Raw genomic sequence first — 21,957 nt, forward strand, 5'->3', positions numbered from 1 at the left:
AAGTCGGAGAGATATCGCAATTTCGTATGACGTCATAGTGCTACAATTTTAAACGACAAACTGCGCGAAAAGTCTCAAACCGGCACATTTATATTTTCATTGACTTCAATCGCAGTTATGTAAATATATATAATAATGTAAATAAACATTTTTAATTGTCACGAAATTTTGACCGAATCTTAAGTATTATGTTTTAAAGTAATAAATCTGTTTTTTTTTTTTTTTTTTTTTTTTTTTAATAAGTACTTAAAATATTTTTGTATCATATATGCATGTATATCCTGTATATGTATATATTTATATATGTAAATTCCGTTTTTCTAATGGATGGGAAATTGCCTGATAAATTCGAAGGTACATACAGAAGTACAATTTATACATAAAAAAATTTTATATCATTTTATTTTATTGCTTTGTATTTCTGCAACACCTCAAAAGGGAAAAAAAATACAATCGTTTAATCTTACTCGCAGATTATATCGGCGCTTTATTGCAGAAAACATTTGTTCACGACATGGAAATTGTTATCGTCGTTGCGAATCGTTTTGCGACAGTTCTATTTTAACGCTCTGCAATCGATACAATCACACAAACCAAACATCTCGATACAATTGTCTGCAATAAGGTTACCGCAAAATTATGTAAAATTAATTCCTGGCACTCCACAGTTAAAGGTACGCTTCTTTGTAAATCAATGAGTCTCGATAGCTAAGGGACAAAAATTAATTCTCAGTTTGTGAAATCGATTCGATTCCTTGACTCGAGAATTCTACGGAACAATAGCGATCTAAATCGCAATACCAGACCACCAGAGTAGTTTAATCCGAATCGTCGATAATCTGCTTTTCCAGAAAAAAAAAAAAAACGCTTCGCTATTGTCGAGTAATTTATTGGTCATCAAGAAAGCCGATGAGAAAGGATTTTGTTCGCTCTGTATCGTTTGTTTTTAATCGGCCACATTGGTAGCGGGAGCAATAACTGCAGCGGCGGAAGCAGCTGCAACCGCGACGACTCCACTGGAGTGCATCTACTTTCACTGGGCAGACATAGGACACGCTCGAGAGACTCTAACTAGTGATCCATAGCATCTGGTGATACTCATTATAGATCGTCGATCGCTTCGCTTGTAATTCCATCTCGCAATGACGAAACATGAATCTCGAAGAATTTATGAAATCAGTTTTTCGCACTACAACCTGCGCGATCGCTAATGTCGTTCCGCTTCAGAAAATACACGAAAACTTTTTGGTAAACAGATAGCACGTATTTAATTACAATAAATCCGACGAAAATAATGTCGCAACGATGGGGGAATTAAGATATATTCAAAGCGATGTTCTCCGATGGTTTGGTATTCAGCAAGTGATGGCATTGGATGATCCACGATTACACATTGCACATCTGTGAATTCTTCCAGTGCCAAGACCCGCCAGAACCCGTGAGTAACGTCGATTTACCTCGTTGATCGATCACTGTCTCAATATGATCCCTCGATATATTAAGCCTTAATTTAAATATCATCGTTACAAATTAACGACTTGCTTTGTATACAGCATACAATATTTTACCAAGAAGTCAAATATTTGAAAAACAGTACAACCATTGTAATCCGTGGCCTACTTAACATAACGTCGTTTCGGTGAAGCAATACCCGCTATGCAGAGGAAACGAACGTACATAAACGGGAGAGGAAGAGAAAGAGCGGGCAAGGTCTCGCGATGACCATTTTTGGCATGACCGATGTTTCTTACGTAACGTTACAGATTCGCGAAACATGCACGTTTCAATTACCTTGTCGTTCAAAAGCAGAAAAACCTTGTCTTCTTATTCAAGATATAAAATATATACTATGTACTTTTAATATAAAATGTGTTACATCAAACATATTTTGTTGATTTTCAAAATTATTATTTTTAAATTAAAAGAAGAAACTCTTGACTGAAATCATTGATTTTTCATTTTTACTCCAGTATTATTGTCTTACAAATATGGAAAAATATAACACAAAAGAAAGTTTTTGAGCGTTTAAATAAATATTGAGGATAATAAAAAATGTCTAAACAAAATTAAGCACATTTGTATACGTCAGCAATGTCGCAACGTTAAACACATCGATTACATAAGTATTAGGCTGTGAGCATTCGATCGTAACAATACCAGCAAGGCCGTTTCCGAGCGTAGCTAGTACATAAATACTATATACACAATTACGAAATGTTCACTTTTTTTCCCCCGATAGGATAACAGATCCGAATAAGGACGATATTGTTAAATGTAACTGCCAATCAAATAAATTGCGAGTTTTTTTTTATCGTGACTTAATCGATTCTTTCCTCACTTTGTGACGTCAAACGAAAACACTATAAGAGAGGGGTCTTATTGCATTATTATCCATTACCCATTCTATAGAAACTGGTTTCCCGCAACGTACTTTCCATTTCGCTACCAGTGACAGTGACACGACACGTGTTTCGCACGTGGAGTCTCGTTACTCGGACTCAGAAATTAGGAAACAAGTGAATTTCGCGCCAAAATCTACTCTCAATGTTATTTATAGAAAAATACAAGCTTCGTGACAGATTTCTATTGTTCAAAAATAAAATAAAACAATATTATAAAACAATATTGTATATTTATAGCTTAAAAATTTAATTATGTTAATTTAAATTTTTGGAATTAAAAATACAATGCGAGAAAATTATCCTAAGAAAAAGCAAAACACAAAAATGACAACAAACTTATAATTCATGACATTGATTTCGCAAGAAAATAGAATACAAATAGGAGTAAAGTACAAAAGAAAACTTCTCCAGTGTTGACCCTGTGTTTATCTAAAGATCGATAACGTTTAAGAAAAGTAGAACAACAATCACGTTGGAACGATTGAATCTAAATTTTATGTACGGGAACATTCGCTTCGAGCGATCAAATACGATTTACAAGTCTGTTGCAAGAACAAAATCGACCGTTACTAGAAGCAAGACCTATCAAAACGAAACAATTCTCTTTACTTTCTGAATGACGCTACGATTCTCAATGTCCGTCCACCACGTGTCTGCGTATCATACGTGCCACCCCTCTTCCGTCACGCGCTCGTGACGCTTTACTTACATGCATAACTAAATGCGACATACGTAAAATTTACTGGATGCGCGCTAGTCGTGTAACCGAAAACTTAATTTCTCGAAAATTTTCTAACTCGCTTGTTAAAGAATAGCAAATTAAATTGTCAATTTTATCTTGTGACGATGAAAAATATTTATATTCTTTTATGATCATTTTTTCGAAATTTCTCTCACCGAGAATCTTCCGAACAGTTAAAATTATACTTATTGTGAGCGAGAGATATTATAATACTCAAATTCAATTTTATGAAACTAATAATAGGAATATAGATTGATCGTATTTAGCGATCGCTCAACTAATGAATGCAACGAATGTTACCCACGAACAGTGGCTGCGAATCTTTTTTTTTCCCACGTATAGGGTCAGAAAGGAAATGGATATTCTTCACACGTACCGCAAAATGGTCCTTTCATGTTTCACGAAACAATGTAAAAACCCGTTACATTTTTCTGAACGCAAGAATTCTCGTGTGAAGATTAATTTTGCCAATGCTGCCAATATTAAATTGCGCTAAATAAGATTGTCTTTTAAAATAAATCGCGTCGTTTCGATATAATAATTTTATCAAACTTGCGCGATAAAAAAAAACAGACCAATAATCCCAAGAATTCTGTCGTCAACAGAGTCAGACAAGTTTCTGTAAAAAGATGAGGTTTGATGGGCGCCATGAAATTTTGAATTCCAAATCTTCAATATTAAATATCAATTTTAAGACTCGAGAGTGTCTTTCCATTCCTTTCATTAATTTCGTTAATTTCATGATTTCTTGATAGTCGTAAAATCGCAAATTAATAAATTTAATTTATCAATAAGATTAAAAGTCACTTTCTAGTATCTCAATATGTCTCACTCTATTAAAAAAAAAAAAAAAAAAAAAAAAAATTCTATACAAAAATATTCAAATCTTTTGGAGCAACAAGTTTTGGGTGTATTAAAGATTTGAAATTCAATATATCACAGAATAAAGGAAATTGCTTGAAATTCACCTATCTTACGCAAGGGTTGAACACTCTGGGGCAATAATACCTCGACTATAAACGATATACGAACACGACTATACGAATACGACAACGCACGGCGCACGGATCGAGCGCGGCGCGCATACTGACAATGAGCACGAAAAAGCGCGTGTGGTTCCGCTGTTGCGCCCTCCCTCCGCTACGTCGTGCGGGCCCCAATGACGCCGAGACCGAGAGACTCTCTCGGTTCTCGGTTCTCGGTTCTCGGTTTCCGTCCGATTCCACGGAAACAACGTACGACACTGACGAAACAGGCTCTCTTTCCGACCGACAGGCGCTTCCTCTTCCCTCCGCGACTCGCCGCGCCGCCTCGTTCCTCCCCGTAGTATCGGTCTGCCACCGCTGTCCAAGTCCGCCACAGCCGTCCACCAGGTCTCTGCCGCCCCCTCGTTCTCTCTCGTCCATCTGCGACCGCGACTTTCGGCCGCCGTCGACCGGCCGAGACTGACGACGGGGCGGCTGCATGCGGGGGTGCTCGTTCGCCGCGCGCGACTGCGCTCCCTTTTTCGAGGCGTCCTCCCTCAACTCCCTCCCCTGCGGCGCGGTCAGGAAGGGTTGCGCCGTTGTTAAACTCCAACCGATATCATCCCCCCTACACCTCCTTTTCCCCACCGACGATATGGTCGGAGAATTTGATTTCGGAAGAGACATTCTTACCACGCGCCAGTGTTCTGCCATTCTTACGGCAAGATTTAATTAAAGTGTTTATGTTGAAAAGAATCTTATTGTTAGTATAAAAACACACATCTTGAAAATAAAGAAAAACATTTGTGTAATAAATTAAAAATTGTAATCTTTGTAATAATCTCATATATGTATATAATGTAGAGAGATTTTAAAAACTCATGGAATATTACATATATATATATATATATATATACATGATAATATAAAATAGTATTTTAGCAATAAAGTTGCCAAAAAATTAATAGTAATGCAAAAGTGAATTTTACAAATTACACTTATTGTAAATCTTTTTCTGAAATACATGTTTCTGTTAACGTGAAATATATGTTTCTGATAAAGTGATTAAAGTTATATTATGTTTCATAAAAAAGTTGAATTAAAACTACACAACAATAATATATTATTCCTCATTGTGTGCATTATCTACGAGTATTATCAGTTTACTCCGGTTAAATAAGGTTTAATAAATTATGTAAAAATTATGTCCGCGTGAATTTTAAATAAAGAGAGAAAGAGAGAAAAAGATGTTAAAATCTATTTAATTACATATAAATTAAAGTGATTCGAGAGTCGCAACATTTTTATACAATTATGTAGGAAAAATAAGATCAATTTTTTTATAATTGGTTAAAAACTGATTTTATAAATTATTAAAAATATGTAACTATTTTTCCCTCATTAATTCAAGATCCATATCAGGCTGCAATTATTCAGGAAAAAATCAGGGAACTAATAATGTATAGTTAATTTCGATAGAAAAATCAGATAAGCCCAGTATGTGACAACCTCGAATCTTTTAAATTTCCGGTCGTGTCCCCCAACGAACGATTTCTTTTCGATTTCTATCGATCACGATCGCGGTAGCAGTCTGGACCGCAAAAATTCGACATGAAATTTAAATGGGCATAGGAAATCGAGCAATTCGGGTCGAGAAAACTGGAACGTGCGCGTTCCGCCCACACCTATCACCGATCGATACTAACACGTCGCTTAGACTACTACTGGCATAATCAATACGGGCTGATATATCTGGAGTGAGAGTGAAAGAGCGCGCTCGTAGAAAACGGAGAAATCGTAAAGCCGGGACGAACATATCGGCAATAAATTCTCGCTGGCGGACAGTAGAATACAAGCTCGAATGGCCGTCATAAAACGAGTGGTTTTCCTCTGGGAGAGAATTGTCATTCGCGAGCAGAATCTCGCGCTTTATACTTACATATGACCGTGCAAAGTAATGTAGCTACAAATCGCGTAAGACAATGTGTATACACGCTAAAGTGTTTCAAAAACATTCAACTTTAAAAATCCAGAGTTTTTCATAAATTAAAAAAAATCAATTTTTTTTTTAGAAAAAATAGAGAAAGTATATTATTTATTTTTTTTTCTTATAACATTTAACAGTAATTATCTTGTGTATTAATTATATCTAGAACTAAGATTTCTAAAATAATATTTATGTGAAAAATTAAATATACTATGTTATAATATAGTTTTATTATTCAATTTCATATTTTTTTAAATTTAATTATAAGAGAATTATCTTTATTTCTTAAGTTTAAATTGCTGTTAACTATGTATACTTTCGGTTAGTTACTTGAAAAAAAGTTGAGTGAAATAATCGTTACTTTATGAAAATATTTCAAGCATTTGTTTATATGTATAAAAGGCGCAATAATATTATATATATATATATATATATGTATATATATATATATTTTTTTTTTTAAACGTATATATAATCTATTATAAATATGCAATAATTATCGACTGAGTTATTCTTAGTTTCAACTTCGATTTGAAGCTTTGACTGAAAAGCCTAAATATTGTATAGTGCAATATTTTTTATTAAGCACATCTCCTTCGTAAAATACTCTTAGATTATTCAATATTACATAATGTTACGTACAATAATTTTTTATTTAAGATATAAGTAAAATTGATATTTTTAAAGAAAATAATGGATTTTATTGCCATCGGCCGTCAACGATAGCACCATATTACCGACTATGGATAGACTTATTGTTAGAATGAAATATAAAACGATCGATTTTTCTATATTAGTTTTCTGAAAAATTCCTGTTTATATAAATTATGTTGTAGTAATCATATATGTACATATATAAGTTGCAATTCATTATACATATAGTTCTTACTTTAATAGAAAGGAATACAACATTATAATTTTAACGTAAAATATATATTGCTTGTAACATGTGAAAGGCATAAAAAAATTTAAAAAAAGTAGTTGCTTTAGAAAGGTTTTAAAAGAAAGATATTGACGATTATTAGCAAACTCTGACGCACATTAAAAACCTGTTTTGTAGAGCTAAATCATAAAAATTATTCATACGTCAATGCAAAAAATGCAAGAATGACTCGCGTTTCACGACTTTTGACATCATATAATCTACTGCGTGCATATATATATATATATATATGTGTATATATATATATATATATATATGATAAATGTTTGTATTACTTTTGATCTATATTTGCTGTTAATTAATCTCATTATTCGATCACCGACAAACTTATACACCATATGATCGACGACGACGTGCAGTACAGTTTCCGTCACCTGTTGCATAATCGTCTCGCGCGCGCAATCCATCGATCGAAAATGAAAAGATGCTGGACCGCAAGCGAGCGTGACTTGCACGTACTGAGTCACGTTTGCGATAAAATCGAGCGGAATCGCCTCTCTCTCTCAAAAGAGAGTTGCGCAAAGCGAACGATTCTAACGGTGCTGTGAATTTACCTAGGAGCTTAATACGATTTAAATCTAATAGTAAAGAGGAAAGATCAATTAGCGCCCAGGTTCTAATTAGCTTTTCCTCTTTACTATTAGATTTACATCATTTGAGTCTTGTCTACATTAATCTTTATTATTTTAATACAATTTATAGTCAATGCTTTTAGTCACGATTATTTATACAAAAACGATTCTCACGATTTACAATCTAAGAACGTCGAGTGATTATACAGAGTGTTTACTCAAATCTTGTACAAAAATTCTCTGAAAATCTCCTAATTTTCTAGGTATTTTTGTTCCAAATTTCAAAGAAAAGGAATATTTTCAAAGCTATTTCTACAAATTTTTTCATTATATGCGTTTTCTAATGTTTTTTATTCATAAAGAAGAAAAAACACAAGACCTCTTAAGTTTCAAGTGCTGGATTTGTAAATGTACTAAAAAACTAAATAACTTTCATAAAAGAGCCTTTTTCATTTGTATAAAATTTTCATTTCTTTATCATTAAAACTTACATAGAATATATACTTTACATTCAATATTATGTTATGGCATTAAATATATAAAATATAAACAAAAAAATGTATACATATATATTTGTAATATATTTTAAACGGATAATTTATTTGGTTGGTTGACTGATGTCTCACTTTATCTGCTGATTTTTTAAACATTTCTTGCCAGATTTTAAGCGTTTAAGAGGTTCATAATAGTTACATAAAAAGTTCTATGCGTAAAAATTATTAGAATATTAATTAAACAAATTAAATTGCCAAATTAAACACTGGCCATATTTCAATAGTTCTATCGATTAATAAGCTGTTGTTATTTTATTACTCTGTAATCACTTTTCATTTCTAAAGAGAGTTCTATACATCAAAATTGTTAAAATATTTATTAAACAAATTAGATCGCCAAACGTATAAATATCGAGGTGAGACGTTGATCGTATTTCGATAATTTTATCGACTTAATAAAATTTCATACCAGTATATAATCACTTTTAATTTCCTTTAATTAGAAAGGATTCTACGCTTAAAAATTATTAAAATATATTTATTAAACAATTAGATTATCCGAAAGACGCCAAACGTGTTGACAATGAGACGCTAGTGATATTTCGCGTTTAAATGAGACTGCATGTTATTTTTTTGTTCTGCAATCATTTATACTTTTTGAGCAAAGTTTTAGAATTCTTGATAAGTGACGTACGGCTGATCGTTTACAATATGAGAGCAAAATGATCAAAACGAGAATTTTTGAAAAAATTCCCTAAATAAAATTCCATAAAATTGCCTTGATTTTTCCATATATACCATAGAAATTGCTGAGAATTCCTGGTTTTCCATGTTTTTCAGGAAGTAGACACCTTGTTATAATAAACGACGAGAAAGCTAATCTGTGACCAATCAATTCTGATCGGAATCGATTAGTTACAGATAAATCATTTATTTTATATTGGAATAATAAAACACACAATGAAAAAGATTAAAATTATTACTTATTTTTCATTTGCAACTATTTGTAAATACTCTTGCTATTGTAAAATTATGTTAGTATGCACATTATAAAACTTTCTTATATTTTGCTATTTAAATATTTATTGGCTCGTGGAAAGGCTTTTTTCTTATTATCTTGTCGTTCAATACAGTTTAATATTAAAAAATTTTTAAAAAGAAAGAAAGAATTTAATGAGCTAATTTCTACACAATTGATCGTAAATTAATAAAAATGGTTCTAGACAATTATGTAGATACATAGTAATTAAAATAATAATCTTGTTAGATATTGTATCAGAAAATAGATGTGTAACGGACACATATTACAAAATGGATGCTCATGATTATAAAAATGGCAAAGAATAGGATGTTGAGTCGTTATCCTAGTCGCATGTTACTCGTCCTATATTGACCAATCGTAATCCACATTAGAATAATTGTAAGGATCGCGATATTGTGAAACGGTGCAAATATGCAGTTGCAGAAATTGCAATGGCAAACAAGTTGCAGAAAAAAATATATTAGAAAGTATGTGTAAGGGAGAGAAAAATGCGGAAAATTAAGTCGCGTTAGAGCGAATAGACGACAAGAAAAAAAAGCAAGTGTAACAAGCGTGTAAAGAATATGAGGGGAAAAAGCTAAAATAGCAGAAAATAAATAAATGTAATGTGTAAAAAAAAATGTGTTTAAATCTTATTATATTTTAAGTATATAATAATATCTGTCGGAAAAGTAAATAAATGAGAGAGAGAGAGAGAGAGAGAGAGAGAGAGAGAGAGAGAGAGAGAGAGAGAGAGAGAGAGAGACAGAGAGAAAGAACGAGAAATCATTAAGATAAAAAGTCACGTTAAATTAATGAAGGAAGGAAGTAAAAAAGCACATGTGTCACAAAGTAAAAGAAGATGATAAAGAAGATGATAAAGAAATAAAAAAGTGTGACCGAAAAGGAGAAAGAAATAAAACTAACAAAGCACACCGTTAAAATAACAAAATAACAATATACGAGAGAAGATAAAGGCGAATACAATATGAGAAAATGAAGAGGTAAAGACGAGAGGAAGAGTAAATTGACGAGCGAGAGAGAAGTGCGCTTGAAGGGAAAAGGAGCAGACAATCGGCAGATGCCATGGAGAATTTCTGCGGCAATACTTTATAATATAGTCGTCCCGTTCGTCTAACGGGTGGTCGTATGTAATCGCATGCGTTCCACAACATGATAATATAAAGAAGACATAAGAATTGAGAAAAAAGAGCGACAGAGACAAAAAGAGTGTCTAGTTTACACAAGCATAATTGAAAAAAAAAACTTGAATTAATATCATGTCACTATCATGGCTTACTTTACTCTTGATTATATCCCGTCACTTGTCGGGCGATTACTCGGGTGAAACCTGATCTTGCTGATGTAATAAATAATTTTCATGTATAAAGTTACTAGTTAACAAGGAGAAAGGAATATATTTAATGTTATTTTTTTTTTTTTTTTTAATAGGAAGATTATTCAATAATCTTATAGACTTAATTTATGTATTAAAATTAATCAAGTGTTACATGTATTGTACATACATATGTAAATATAATTTATGTATTAAAATTTCTGTTTGAATAATAATTATCACACACACACACACACATATACATATATGAAAAAAAAAATCTTTGATCATCATCTCACATATTTTAATCAAAATCTAGCATCGTAATCATAATAAAGTTCTGTCAATTATACATATAAAAAATATTTAAAGAAAAATTATCTTCCATCTACTTATTATCTAAAGTAAATAAACATAAAAAATAAAAATTGCGAGGAAAGAAAATAAATAAATGTCGGGAATAAATCTTTCAGTGTCTCTTACTCTTAAGATTTCTACTTCAGTATCGGAACCACAACTTTCTTGATTCGATATACTAGAAGATTCGATCGTAGAGCGCGCAAGCAAGTTCAAGGGCCGCGAACGAGATCTTACCCGCGAAAAACGCTTTCTCCTGTACAGTACCTATGCTCATGTACCGGGTGTCTGCGAAATTTCATTCCGGCACAATTCAACGAATTATCGTATGTAAAGTCGGAGGTGCTTCATTTCAATTTTAGATTTACATAGCTCTACCGTCTTCAATTCAAATCTCTAGATATAAACTGACAGAGAACTAACGCGCAATATATGATAATAAAATTTATGGTAATAATTTTACTCGCATATTGCATTCCAGAAATTATTCTTGCAATGTATTAACGGTATATGCATATCATTGCCCGCAAAAACTAACGTTTCAATGAACAAAGCGTCGGAAAATGCCGTTAATGATATAATCAGAGTGCATAGCACGAATCGCGCGAACCAGCTCGAAACAGTGTTACAAATACAGTGTTAATAACGCCGAATAATAACGATACGAGCGAGATCGGGCATCGTTGATAACTCACTCAAACGAGTTCAGACACATCCGCGCATATACAATTTATAACGGATAATTAATTACTTTTTATGTAATCTCGCTCACGGTACTTCGATATTGCAGTTACAGCGGTAACATTAACAACTGATTTAGCGCGTGTAATGCAACGCTAATTGCTCCGCTCATTGTACTCGTCCCCTCTCGTCCTTACTTTCTCCAGCATGATTATCATCGTCGCTGATTAACAGTCGCATGATGATCCGAACATCGCTCAGGTCTTTTTGCAACGACGCCATATATCGCGATGTATACACAGCCCATTTAAATGGAAAGAATATTCTATACATCTGATAACCGTACTTTCTACGCTTTCCCAATGTACCGGGAATAAATTATGCCCACGCTAATAGTCCTCAATTTATGCAATCTTTCCCTACGAATCGAATAGAGCTGTATAGGGTAAGAACTGTCTAACATTTTACATGGGAATCCATGCGTTTCCCGGTGCGGATACAAAGAAAAGTGAAACTGATGAGAGGATATGAAGATCAATAAGTGGTGTACGCTGATGTATACTAAACTTTACTCATCGCTCGGTTGGTCAGCGGAGAGAAAGTGACCGCGCGATGATGGACGTGATTTTTCGTGGCGTAAAAATAGCGCATCCGACGACTCACGTAGACGGATGAATTTATGGTCCGAAGATTATCCGACCGACTGATGCGGAAATAACGATCAAATACGAAAGTTTCGTGTTTTACGCCAACAGGCCATTACGTCTCGGCTATAACGAAACGCGAGTGCGTTTACTCGAGCTGGACCTCCTGAAAACTTGCAACCGGCAACACAATTTCACGCTCATCGTTTTCGCTGCGTTATCGCTAAACGAGATTTTGCACTTAACACGCGAGTAATCTTGCAAATTCACGAGATCAGTTTGTTCGACGTGTATTTATCTCACAATTAGTGCGCGATATGTGCTATTGCATTATATAATGTACACTGCGAGAAATTTAAAGAAAAAGAAATTTAGGCAGATAAGAGAAAAGTATTATACACGCGGAAAGAATTAAATAATTTATAAAAAATATTCGAATATACAGCCATTGACAAATTTATTAGGCATCCTTAAATTTTCCGTGTTTCTTAGCGTATAAATACTAAAAAATCTTTAAAAACTATCGATAGCACTTTAAAGCTGAAATTTCAAGCTATAAAATATTTTTTTCATTTTTCGCCTAATATCGACGACATGTCTGAAAAATACAGATTTAGTTTCAAAATTATGTATCTCGGTTAAAAAAAATTGTAGGAAAGTTTAAAAAAAAAGCATTTTGTAGGCAAAATGTTTTAGTTTATGGAACTTGACTTAAATTTTTCGAGAGAAATTTTTTTACCGAGCTGCAAAATTTTTTTTAATGTACTGATAACGCATTAAAGTTGCTATCGGTAATTTAAAAAAAATTTGTATTTTCCTTGTTCTGTGCTTTAAAAAAGAACATTGTTGTGTTTCTTAAAATTTTATTGTATTTTTAAAATTTTAAGTATATTTTTAAAATTTTTTAATCTTTTTTTAGTATTTATACGCTAAGAAATACGGAAAATTTAAAGATGCCTAATAAATTTGTCAATGGCTGTATATATCTTAATGCATTATCGATAGGTTACATGGACAGGTATTTATATTGTGTAAAAACTCTCTTTAATAATCTAATAATAGTAAACGTTTCAGTCCTCTCCTTGAACTACTTTTATATTAATAAAAACACTGTGTAACATTCTACGATATCCTTCTGTTCTTTCCTCTCTCCGCCATATATTACGATTTGACAGTTACCTGTTTTTGTTTGTTTGTATATAACACTTTTGTCAGTATATTATTTACCTTTATCCTTGTATACTAAAATGATTCAAAGGAAGGACTGAAACAGCCATTATTATTAAAGATACCTACGTGTATTCGCAATCGCTTACTTTTGAAATGATAAAAGCAGCTGAATCAACGAAGGAAAAATGTGTTGTATCTGCAATATAGATACGTGTTGGATTCTCATAAACATGTGAGAACTGTGTTTACTGACCTGACTGCACGATGATTTTCTCACGGAATCGGAAAGTCACAAATCGCGAGACAACAAATCTTCCTCGACGAGCGAGCTTCCTTTCCCTCGCGTTTAACGATCGACGTTAAATCCACCGATTATTTCGTTTCCTCCTTTCGCGAGAAAGAGATCTCTCTTCGGAAATGCGATCACCGTTCACCATTCACCAAAAGAACGGACACGTATCACGTCGGTCTTGCGTGTCACTTGGGTATTTCTTCCGTTCGATATTTCATTCGCCTTTATATCGTTGTCCTTTTGGCTCGTCGAGCGTGACGGAAAGAGTATCTCGAGATACAGAGCCACAAAGACCGGGGTGACAGCAGAAAAGAGAGAGAGAGAGAAACGACGGAGACGTTGTTCCACAGCGAGCCTAATCGGCGGGATACCGTTTTAACGAACCTCCGAGCGCTTAATAAGCGCGCTCGTGCAAGTAATCGACAATGACCTGCCAGTCGGCGTGCGCGACGTTATCGCTATTCGGTAGATAATAAAAAGGTGTCTTCGGATGAGCGGCTGTTTGTGCTGCTGCTTTATTCTACATCTGACACACCGTATATATTATTTTAAGCACTAATGATTTCTTAATTACTTCAGCATAAATACATTTCAAGAAGAATCGAGAACGTCCTTAATATTGCGTTAATATTGAAAGCACACGATAATACAACAATAGAGTCTTAAGTTGGAGCACGTATGTATATTTTCAAAGACGTACGCAAAAATAACGAGGCTTCTTCGTCGGCTGTTTTTTTTTTTTTTTTTTTTTTCTTTTTTTTTCTTTCGTCTCCTTTATATTTGCACAGGCAATTCGCGAATTTTATTGACGCAATTCGTTATTACATTCGGTTCACCTGCTCATTCGACAAAAACACACTCTGCATATTCCACGGGGGGGGATCGTCGTTTCAATTCTTCAGGAAAACGATGGATTACACGCGCGAGACTGTTTTGCACTTTTCGTAGAAAATCTAGACACGTGTCGCGATTGACAGACTGTCGCGTTCGGAACTAATTGTCAAGCGCTCGATAAATTCTCGACAAGGTGACAGCACGACAGCTTCGTTATCGAATGCGTTATCGTCGACGACAAAGATAGCACGACTCATCCGAGCGTGGCCGAAGCTTTGTTGTCGCGGTAAATGGCGCGGAAATCCAGGTTGTACGTGCGTCGACCTGAGGCTGATGGTTATAAGTGTGGATCCACCTTCCTCGTCCCTGACCTGCTCAAGCCGCGGCTTCGATGAATCACATCGGAAGCTGAGCCGACAATCGACGAAAATTCACACGCGGGGAAGCCTCTCTCTCTCTCTCTCTCTCTCTCTCTCCCTCTTTCTTGTTTTGCCGAAACGAAAAAGGGCGTATTAAGATGCAGTGAGTTTTAAAAGTGATGAATCTCTATCGCCTCTTTCGTCGACTTTTTCAGAGATAATTATGGAAATTTTTAACGATTGAAGATCGAAGATGAGATGCTAAATCCATTACACGCCTGATATCGATTGTTTATCGATTGATTCGGAAATTGTAGCGAATCAACAGTATACAGTTCTACTTGCGTCCGAAATTTTCAATTAGATTCAACGTATCGCGATACACCCACAAAATTGTTAATAATCTTCCGTAAAGTATATCATATCCGCTATATGTGACGAAGAATAAACACATTGACCGTCTAATCGAGCATCTATATTAAATGAAGGAAGTTCGCGTGAAGAATTCGGAAATTATCTCTTCCGTTTTCCTTTGACGATTCTCGACGAGCATGAGAAGATGACCTTGTTTCGAAAGAAGAAGAGTGTCTTTTCTACCTTTAAAGTTATCAACCACAGAAAACTATTTGAAAGTACAAAAATCTTCATCCAAGAATAAATTAATTTTCCTTGTCAAATCACGCGTAGAGCTCACGACGAGATTACGTTCTCCAAGATACGCACGAAATAATCCTCCATGCGATTCTATTATATGTTCATGACATTCAATCTCTTCATTCAATCCTTTTTAAATGTCTTTTTCTGCAACTCTTCGATAATAGAAGATTGTCTTCAATAACGAAGAAAATGATCCCCGGATAGATTCGGAAATCTTCAATGACGGAAGATTATTGGGAACGTTGCCAATAAGTGCCAGGTATCGGACTAGTCGGATAAGAACAAACTACTTCGTCCTGTCGAATCATTCACGGAGATATTATGTAGAAATTACGTTCTCTATCGAAAGTATTATTGCTGGGATCTCCGATGAGATTCAATTACGGTGCACTTGCGAGCATTTAATAATTTCCGACGTGCATTCCTATGCAAAGGATAAGTGCGATATAATGGGAATACATATAAGGAATCGCATCTTTCTTAAGCTCTTGCTAATCTCAAGTGCACCGCATCCTAGACATCAATATTGGAAATAACGGAATGAATTGTGTGTCTATCAATGATATCCCAATTAACAGCGTACATTTAGAACCATAGCACTTACACAGTATAACAATCGCACTTCAATTCACAGATAATCCATTGGCGGCGAATCCGGTCGCGAAATCGACTCGCGCGCGATAATAACACCTAAGGATTTGATTGTCGGTCGCAGATCCTTGGCGCATGATCGACAAGGCGCATGTTGGCGGAGACGAGCGGAGAAACGAAATTGGGCGGAACAACCCTGAATCGAACCCGAAAACCGCGCTGGCTCGAATTCTCGGAGTCGATCGCGAGAGGCGCGATCGAGATCGGAGCACCGTCGAGGGAGGTAGCGGGTTCTCGAGCGCGCGCAGAGAAACCGAGCGCACACGGCGCAGGTAAGAGCGGTTTTCGAACAACTACGTGCCGGTCGGAAGGCGGCGTTTCTTTCTCCCCTGCATCGTGCATCGGCTCGCCGCAGAGAGAGGGAAATGGCGAAACCATGGAGTGGTGGAGTCGGAGTTCGGTGCTGCTGCGAAATTCGCGGGGAGGCAAAGGGAGGATCTGTAGCGAGCGAGGATCTATGATATCCTCTGGATCGAGATCGGCGATGTAACCGATGGTCGGAAAAAGCTCGACAAGAACAACCCTCGGATCATTTTATCGATTCTCTCCCGTCGACGTACATACATTGCCCAACGATATTTCTTACATTCCTCGTAGAACCTTACTCGTCTCCTTCTTGTAAAAGTCTGTAAGATTTAACTTTATATTTCTTGCTAGATTTATATTTTTAAAATTTTAATAAAATGTCGCTTTTCTGCGTTCACGCTACAATGATTAATTTAAGTAAAATATTAATGTTTCCTAAGTAGAGAGTGAACGAAAATTAACAGACACTGATGACACTTGTTAAATAATATATCAATTTTAAAGAATAGCTGAAAAGACCTCTATATAAAAACCACATTTTAAATATAAAATTAAATAAAAAATAAATCTTTCGCTAAGCTTATATAAATTACGATATAATTATTTAATTCTATTAATTTTAACTAGTTATTAGACACTGACAGTCAAATTTTATTGTAAATCGCACGCAATTTCTCGTCAAAGTACTTTGTTTCAAATAAAATAATATCAGAATTATATTTTGGAAAGAAGAAGAATATTGCAGGCAGAGCGTGTATTCAAGTCGCAATTTTACGCGTAAGTGAATCGACTAACCCCTGACTGTCAGTTGGTTCCTGTCTAAAGCAACAGGTGCTCGTCAACCGCTGCCATGTGGCCGCTGCACAAATGGAAGGAAGTACGCATACTCTTCGCTACTCGAGACACATTTTTTTCTAAATATACGCGCGATGGTAAGAAATGTAAAATTTTCTCCTCGATATAAAATATATTTGCGCATATCTTTGTACTTAAAGTCGTGGCAAATAAATTCTCCATGGATTCTTTACCAATCCTTTAATTGTTCATATATTGTGTTTGCTGGGAGGGATTTACAGGTGTACATTAAATGATGGGATTAAAACACCTATGCGCGCGACTCTTCGCGGGTACAGCTGAGCTCCGCGTGAGTCTACAAATGGTTATCTTAAATATGTGTATTCGAAATATGTATTTTTACTTATATATAGTAATCGGTAGACTCTTCGCATCTACACACACGGTAGACAGATATACAAAACATCGTATCGTACAAAATACTAGCAGTAGTATCACCTATCAACTTCGTTCCAACGAATGATCCGCTACGCACGGTACCGATATTATGATTAGTATTCGTCGAAATATTCTTTTCGAAAAGATAAGAATTCTAAGAATATTATAACATATTCGTGAAAGAAATTAACAAACTTTTCGTGGTCCTTTTGTATCTCGAAAAGCGCTTGGCTTTTCATTTCCTGATAAATGTATATATGTATATTGACAAATATAATTAATTTAAATTCGATGTGTATATTTATACTGTTGTCAATAAAATACCATACGTAGCGGTTTACTAATGGAAATAAAACTCAAAACTTAAATATATAGTCGAGATTCTATGTATGTATATACAAAATCGCGATACAGGGCGTAAAGTGACACAATCGCATCTATCAAAAGATATTATAGATGAAGCAACTAATGTAAGAAGCAATATTTTAAATTTAAAACCTTTTAAAATTCCAGTAAAATACAAAGTACATTTGAAGAACGTTCGAGAGACTCAAAAGAAAGAATTGTTGCATTTTTAGAAAGTGATAAAACTATTCTTCATGATATCTTTTGGACATATGTGTTCTCTTTGTGCTATGTCGACAAGTGTTACTTATTTTTTTTAAATATATACGTTTTCTACCTTTCTTCTACCTTTCAAAACGTGCGACAGAGTCATTTCACGCAAGGTAGCCTGTATACATATATCTTGAAAAATTTTGCTAAAGTGTTGTTGGTCTTTGTACTGTTGTAAAGCGTTAATAAATAAGTGCGGGGAATGGATCTCGGTGCGGTATAGGATCAACAAACAAATGAACAAAACTGAAAAGAGACGGGAAACATTTTTGTACTATGATTCAAGTTTTATTAAACAAATTAAATACAAAAGATTTTCTGTTGTTTGCTGTCCGCGTTTTATATATATATATAGCCGAATATCTCGGGGTTATAAATAATTAAAATAACAGAACAAGGAGTGGTATAAATAAAAAAAAAAAAAAAAGAAAGAGACGCTGAGAGAAAAAAGGTGTGACCTGTCTTAACTTTCATTTCCCGAATAATAAACATTCTCGCTTGCTTGTATTATATTGTTACGAACAGGATTCTCTAAAAGAAAAAGAGCAAAAATCAACTAATTAATCCAGGCTTCTTCAATTCAAGGCTTGATTTATATCACCAACTAAAATTATACAAATTTAACTAAAATATTTAAAGTTGAAATTGAAGTTTTGAATTTTCACCGAGAATTCTGCATCTCAGAACATGCAAAACACTTGTAATCTGTATATATTTTTTTCTATGTTATATATGAAAAATTGCTGTATTATGTTAAAGATTCTTCTGAAAATTAATTGAAGATTTACCAATACTTATAAAAAATTAAAAAAAAAAAAAAAAAAAAAAAGAGCACACATATTCACAGAATTCTCGATAAAAATTCGATATTTTTTCCGAAAGTAATAAATAAATGCACGTGGAATGCACGTAGAGCCTGGTATGTCCAAAATGCAAAGTATTATGAGAGAAAAAAACGAAGATAAAAAAGTAGATTCGTCGTGTCAAAACTGAAGAAAGAAAATGATTTAGTTTTGATACATTTTATGAAGAACCTTAATTACGGTAAATACGCTTAAAAGTTTCTTCAAGACCGATATTAATGTTTAAAAGTCGTTAGGATATGTACAAAGAGATATAATATTTGAATATGAAGTAAATATATTGAATTTTTCCCATGTCCCGAAAAATCGAACTGGACTAAATTCCCTTTCGATCCTTCGGGATCACTGGATATTAAGGTCGAAGAGCCACACAGTCTTCGTGGATGTCGAGATTGGTCTTTTAACAAAAAAAAAAAAAAAAAAAAAAAAAAAAAAAAAAAAAAAAAGAAGAAGAAAACAACGGAAAAAGGAAAAAAAGCAACAATATTCAATGGCAGTCCATTAAATGAGAATTCCTTTCCTTTCTTCTTCTTCTTCTTTTTTTTTTTTTTTTTTTTTTAACCGGTCAAAAGTGGAAAATGAGTCGAGGATCTACAAAACACGGCAAGACGAAGTTTGGAATGTAATTAATGATAGAGATCCGAATATCCAGAAACTGTGTTGACTCTCGATACTCTCTCGTTCTCTCACTTTCTTACACATGCATGCACACACTAACATTCTTTCACATTCTCTCCTTTTCTCGCGCACTCTTCATTTTCCGCATATTTGACATTCGCAAAACGGTGCCTGGGTAATTAGGCCCTCTTTGCTAACGCGTCGATACGTATCGTGCACGCGAATTACAGTTCCTTTATAATACTTGTAAAAGGTCTCGAGTCTCATGTAAATGGACAAGAGCATATGTTTGCGTGGGTATGTGAATGTGTGTCGTGTATACACACATGTATTATATGTATATATATATATATATGTATGCATGTTATGTATGTATGTATGTATGTAATATACATGGATAAACTTACGATAATAAAGTCAACCGCTTTTTCCGTACCGACATGTAAAGTAGCGAAAAATTTTATTTGCTTTTTCTTCTTTTCGCCCTTGCCCTCAAATTCTGATATACGATCTAAAAAGGTTCCTTTTACACATATCGCGCAAGAATAAAAACTAACAGTTACTAATATTGATAAAATAATATTGATAATATTGGACAAAATATCGAACTAAAGATGGAAATTGGGAAAATAATAACTTACTTGCGAGTTAAAAATCGTTATGAAGAACCTTATGTGTTCCGTAAAAATAGATGGAGTAGTTTTTCGTGTAAATGCGAGAATATGCTTAAAAACTTTACACTGCTGTGAAAAACTATTATCTCGATCGTAACCAATTAATCTTCGAGAAATTTTTTTTGTACTTGATCATGTCATCATTAAAATTCAACAATAAAGCATAAAATTAATTTCTCTTGTAAAATTGAAATTATCTGAGAGCCAGATTAGCGATAGAAATCTTTTAAAAGCAAGGTACTTCTTAAAATAGAAAATATTGTTTCAAATATTAAAGACTAAATCTGAAATAATTAGAAATGTTTACATTTTTTTGTTTATCTCGATAAAAACAAAAGAGGCGAATCTCTTTAATTTTTAAATCTGTAAAATGTCGGTAGAACGCAATCGTGTTAGACACGAGAGTCAACCGCGCGATCCTAAACATTTCACATTGAATCTTTGTCTTATCCTTCGTGTTATCCCTGCTTCCCTTCGCTAAATATTATATAACACTATACTATTTACACCAACTTACATTACTACGGGACACTAAAGATTAACCTACCAATTATATATATATTACAGGACACGTCGTCATATTCAGACTTTCTCTGGCGACACGCGCAGTATATATATAACATCTTTGGACTCGGTTTTATTACACATTTATATAGAATATTATGATCGTTTTCTCGTCTAATCCGCTTCTCGTCATCTCGTGAGAGTTCACAAACATCTAACAACTCGAGAAGTGTTTCCCTTCAGTCTAATAAAAGAAAAATACTCTCCTATACTCCGTTTTCTGCTTATCGGCATTCGCTAACTATTTCATACTTTCCATAATACATTGTATAAATATTTTAACGCTTGAGATTCTCTCGATGATTCCGTCAAATTTGTCACGGGGATCCTTGGAAGACAAGCGTTCTGCTTAAATAAGAATAAACACCTTCATCTTGCAATAAAGCATAAGGTTTTGCCCACGTGAACATTTTCCTACGTGGCTCAAAAAATAGTGTCTATACATATATCAGTGACCAAATACATCATCGAACAGGATATATTAGGATGACTATCGAATGCGAAACCACATTTATAGGAAGAAACTTTTTTCGCTTGTCGTTCCTGCATTCTCATTTCGTAGCGACTCGCGTATATCTGAAAATCGATTTTTTTTTACCGCATCAAAGAAATAATACGAATATAACTAAAACGACAACCCTAAAACGGAAACTTGGCGAGATTCGTGGACCACTTAAACCGCCGACACTTGGGCGTCTTCGTCATCTGTAACATTTCGAAATGTGTTTTAGTATGACATGTCGCAAGTGTAAAGTATAATATGATAATCGGAATACGAGGGACTCTAATTTAGGTAGATATGATTTAATCGCGTGCAATTCTGTTCAATTTAATAATATCGATTATCAAATCGGAGCAAAAGTATATGACAAAAATATCTCAAGCAACAATTAAGAGAAAAATTAAAAACTATTGCAAAATATCCCATGCAGGATAGCAAAGCAATTTATACACAATTTCTCATATTTATTTTCTAT

The 21,957-nt window shown here is 34.2% G+C and overlaps 2 protein-coding genes across 12 annotated transcripts in view; both read right to left on the reverse strand.

Moving 5' to 3' along the window:
- Positions 1 to 19,551, reverse strand: part of LOC140664137 (uncharacterized) — a 115,867-nt gene extending 96,316 nt beyond the window's left edge. For both annotated transcript variants that reach the window (XM_072888925.1, XM_072888923.1), the window contains exon 1: positions 13,568 to 19,551. The gene's annotated coding sequence lies outside the window, so the exon portion shown is untranslated. The remainder of the gene's footprint in view (positions 1 to 13,567) is intronic.
- Positions 19,552 to 19,655: 104 nt separating this feature from the next.
- LOC140664139 (rap guanine nucleotide exchange factor 2) overlaps positions 19,656 to 21,957 on the reverse strand; it is a 116,754-nt gene continuing 114,452 nt past the window's right edge. For all 10 annotated transcript variants that reach the window (XM_072888927.1, XM_072888933.1, XM_072888935.1 and 7 more), the window contains one exon: positions 19,656 to 21,685. In XM_072888927.1, the coding sequence (XP_072745028.1) occupies positions 21,654 to 21,685 (32 nt within the window). In that variant the 3' untranslated portion in view covers positions 19,656 to 21,653. The remainder of the gene's footprint in view (positions 21,686 to 21,957) is intronic.

This window comes from Anoplolepis gracilipes, chromosome 3, assembly GCF_047496725.1.
Source record: "Anoplolepis gracilipes chromosome 3, ASM4749672v1, whole genome shotgun sequence".
NCBI classification, from domain to species: Eukaryota; Metazoa; Arthropoda; class Insecta; order Hymenoptera; family Formicidae; genus Anoplolepis; species Anoplolepis gracilipes.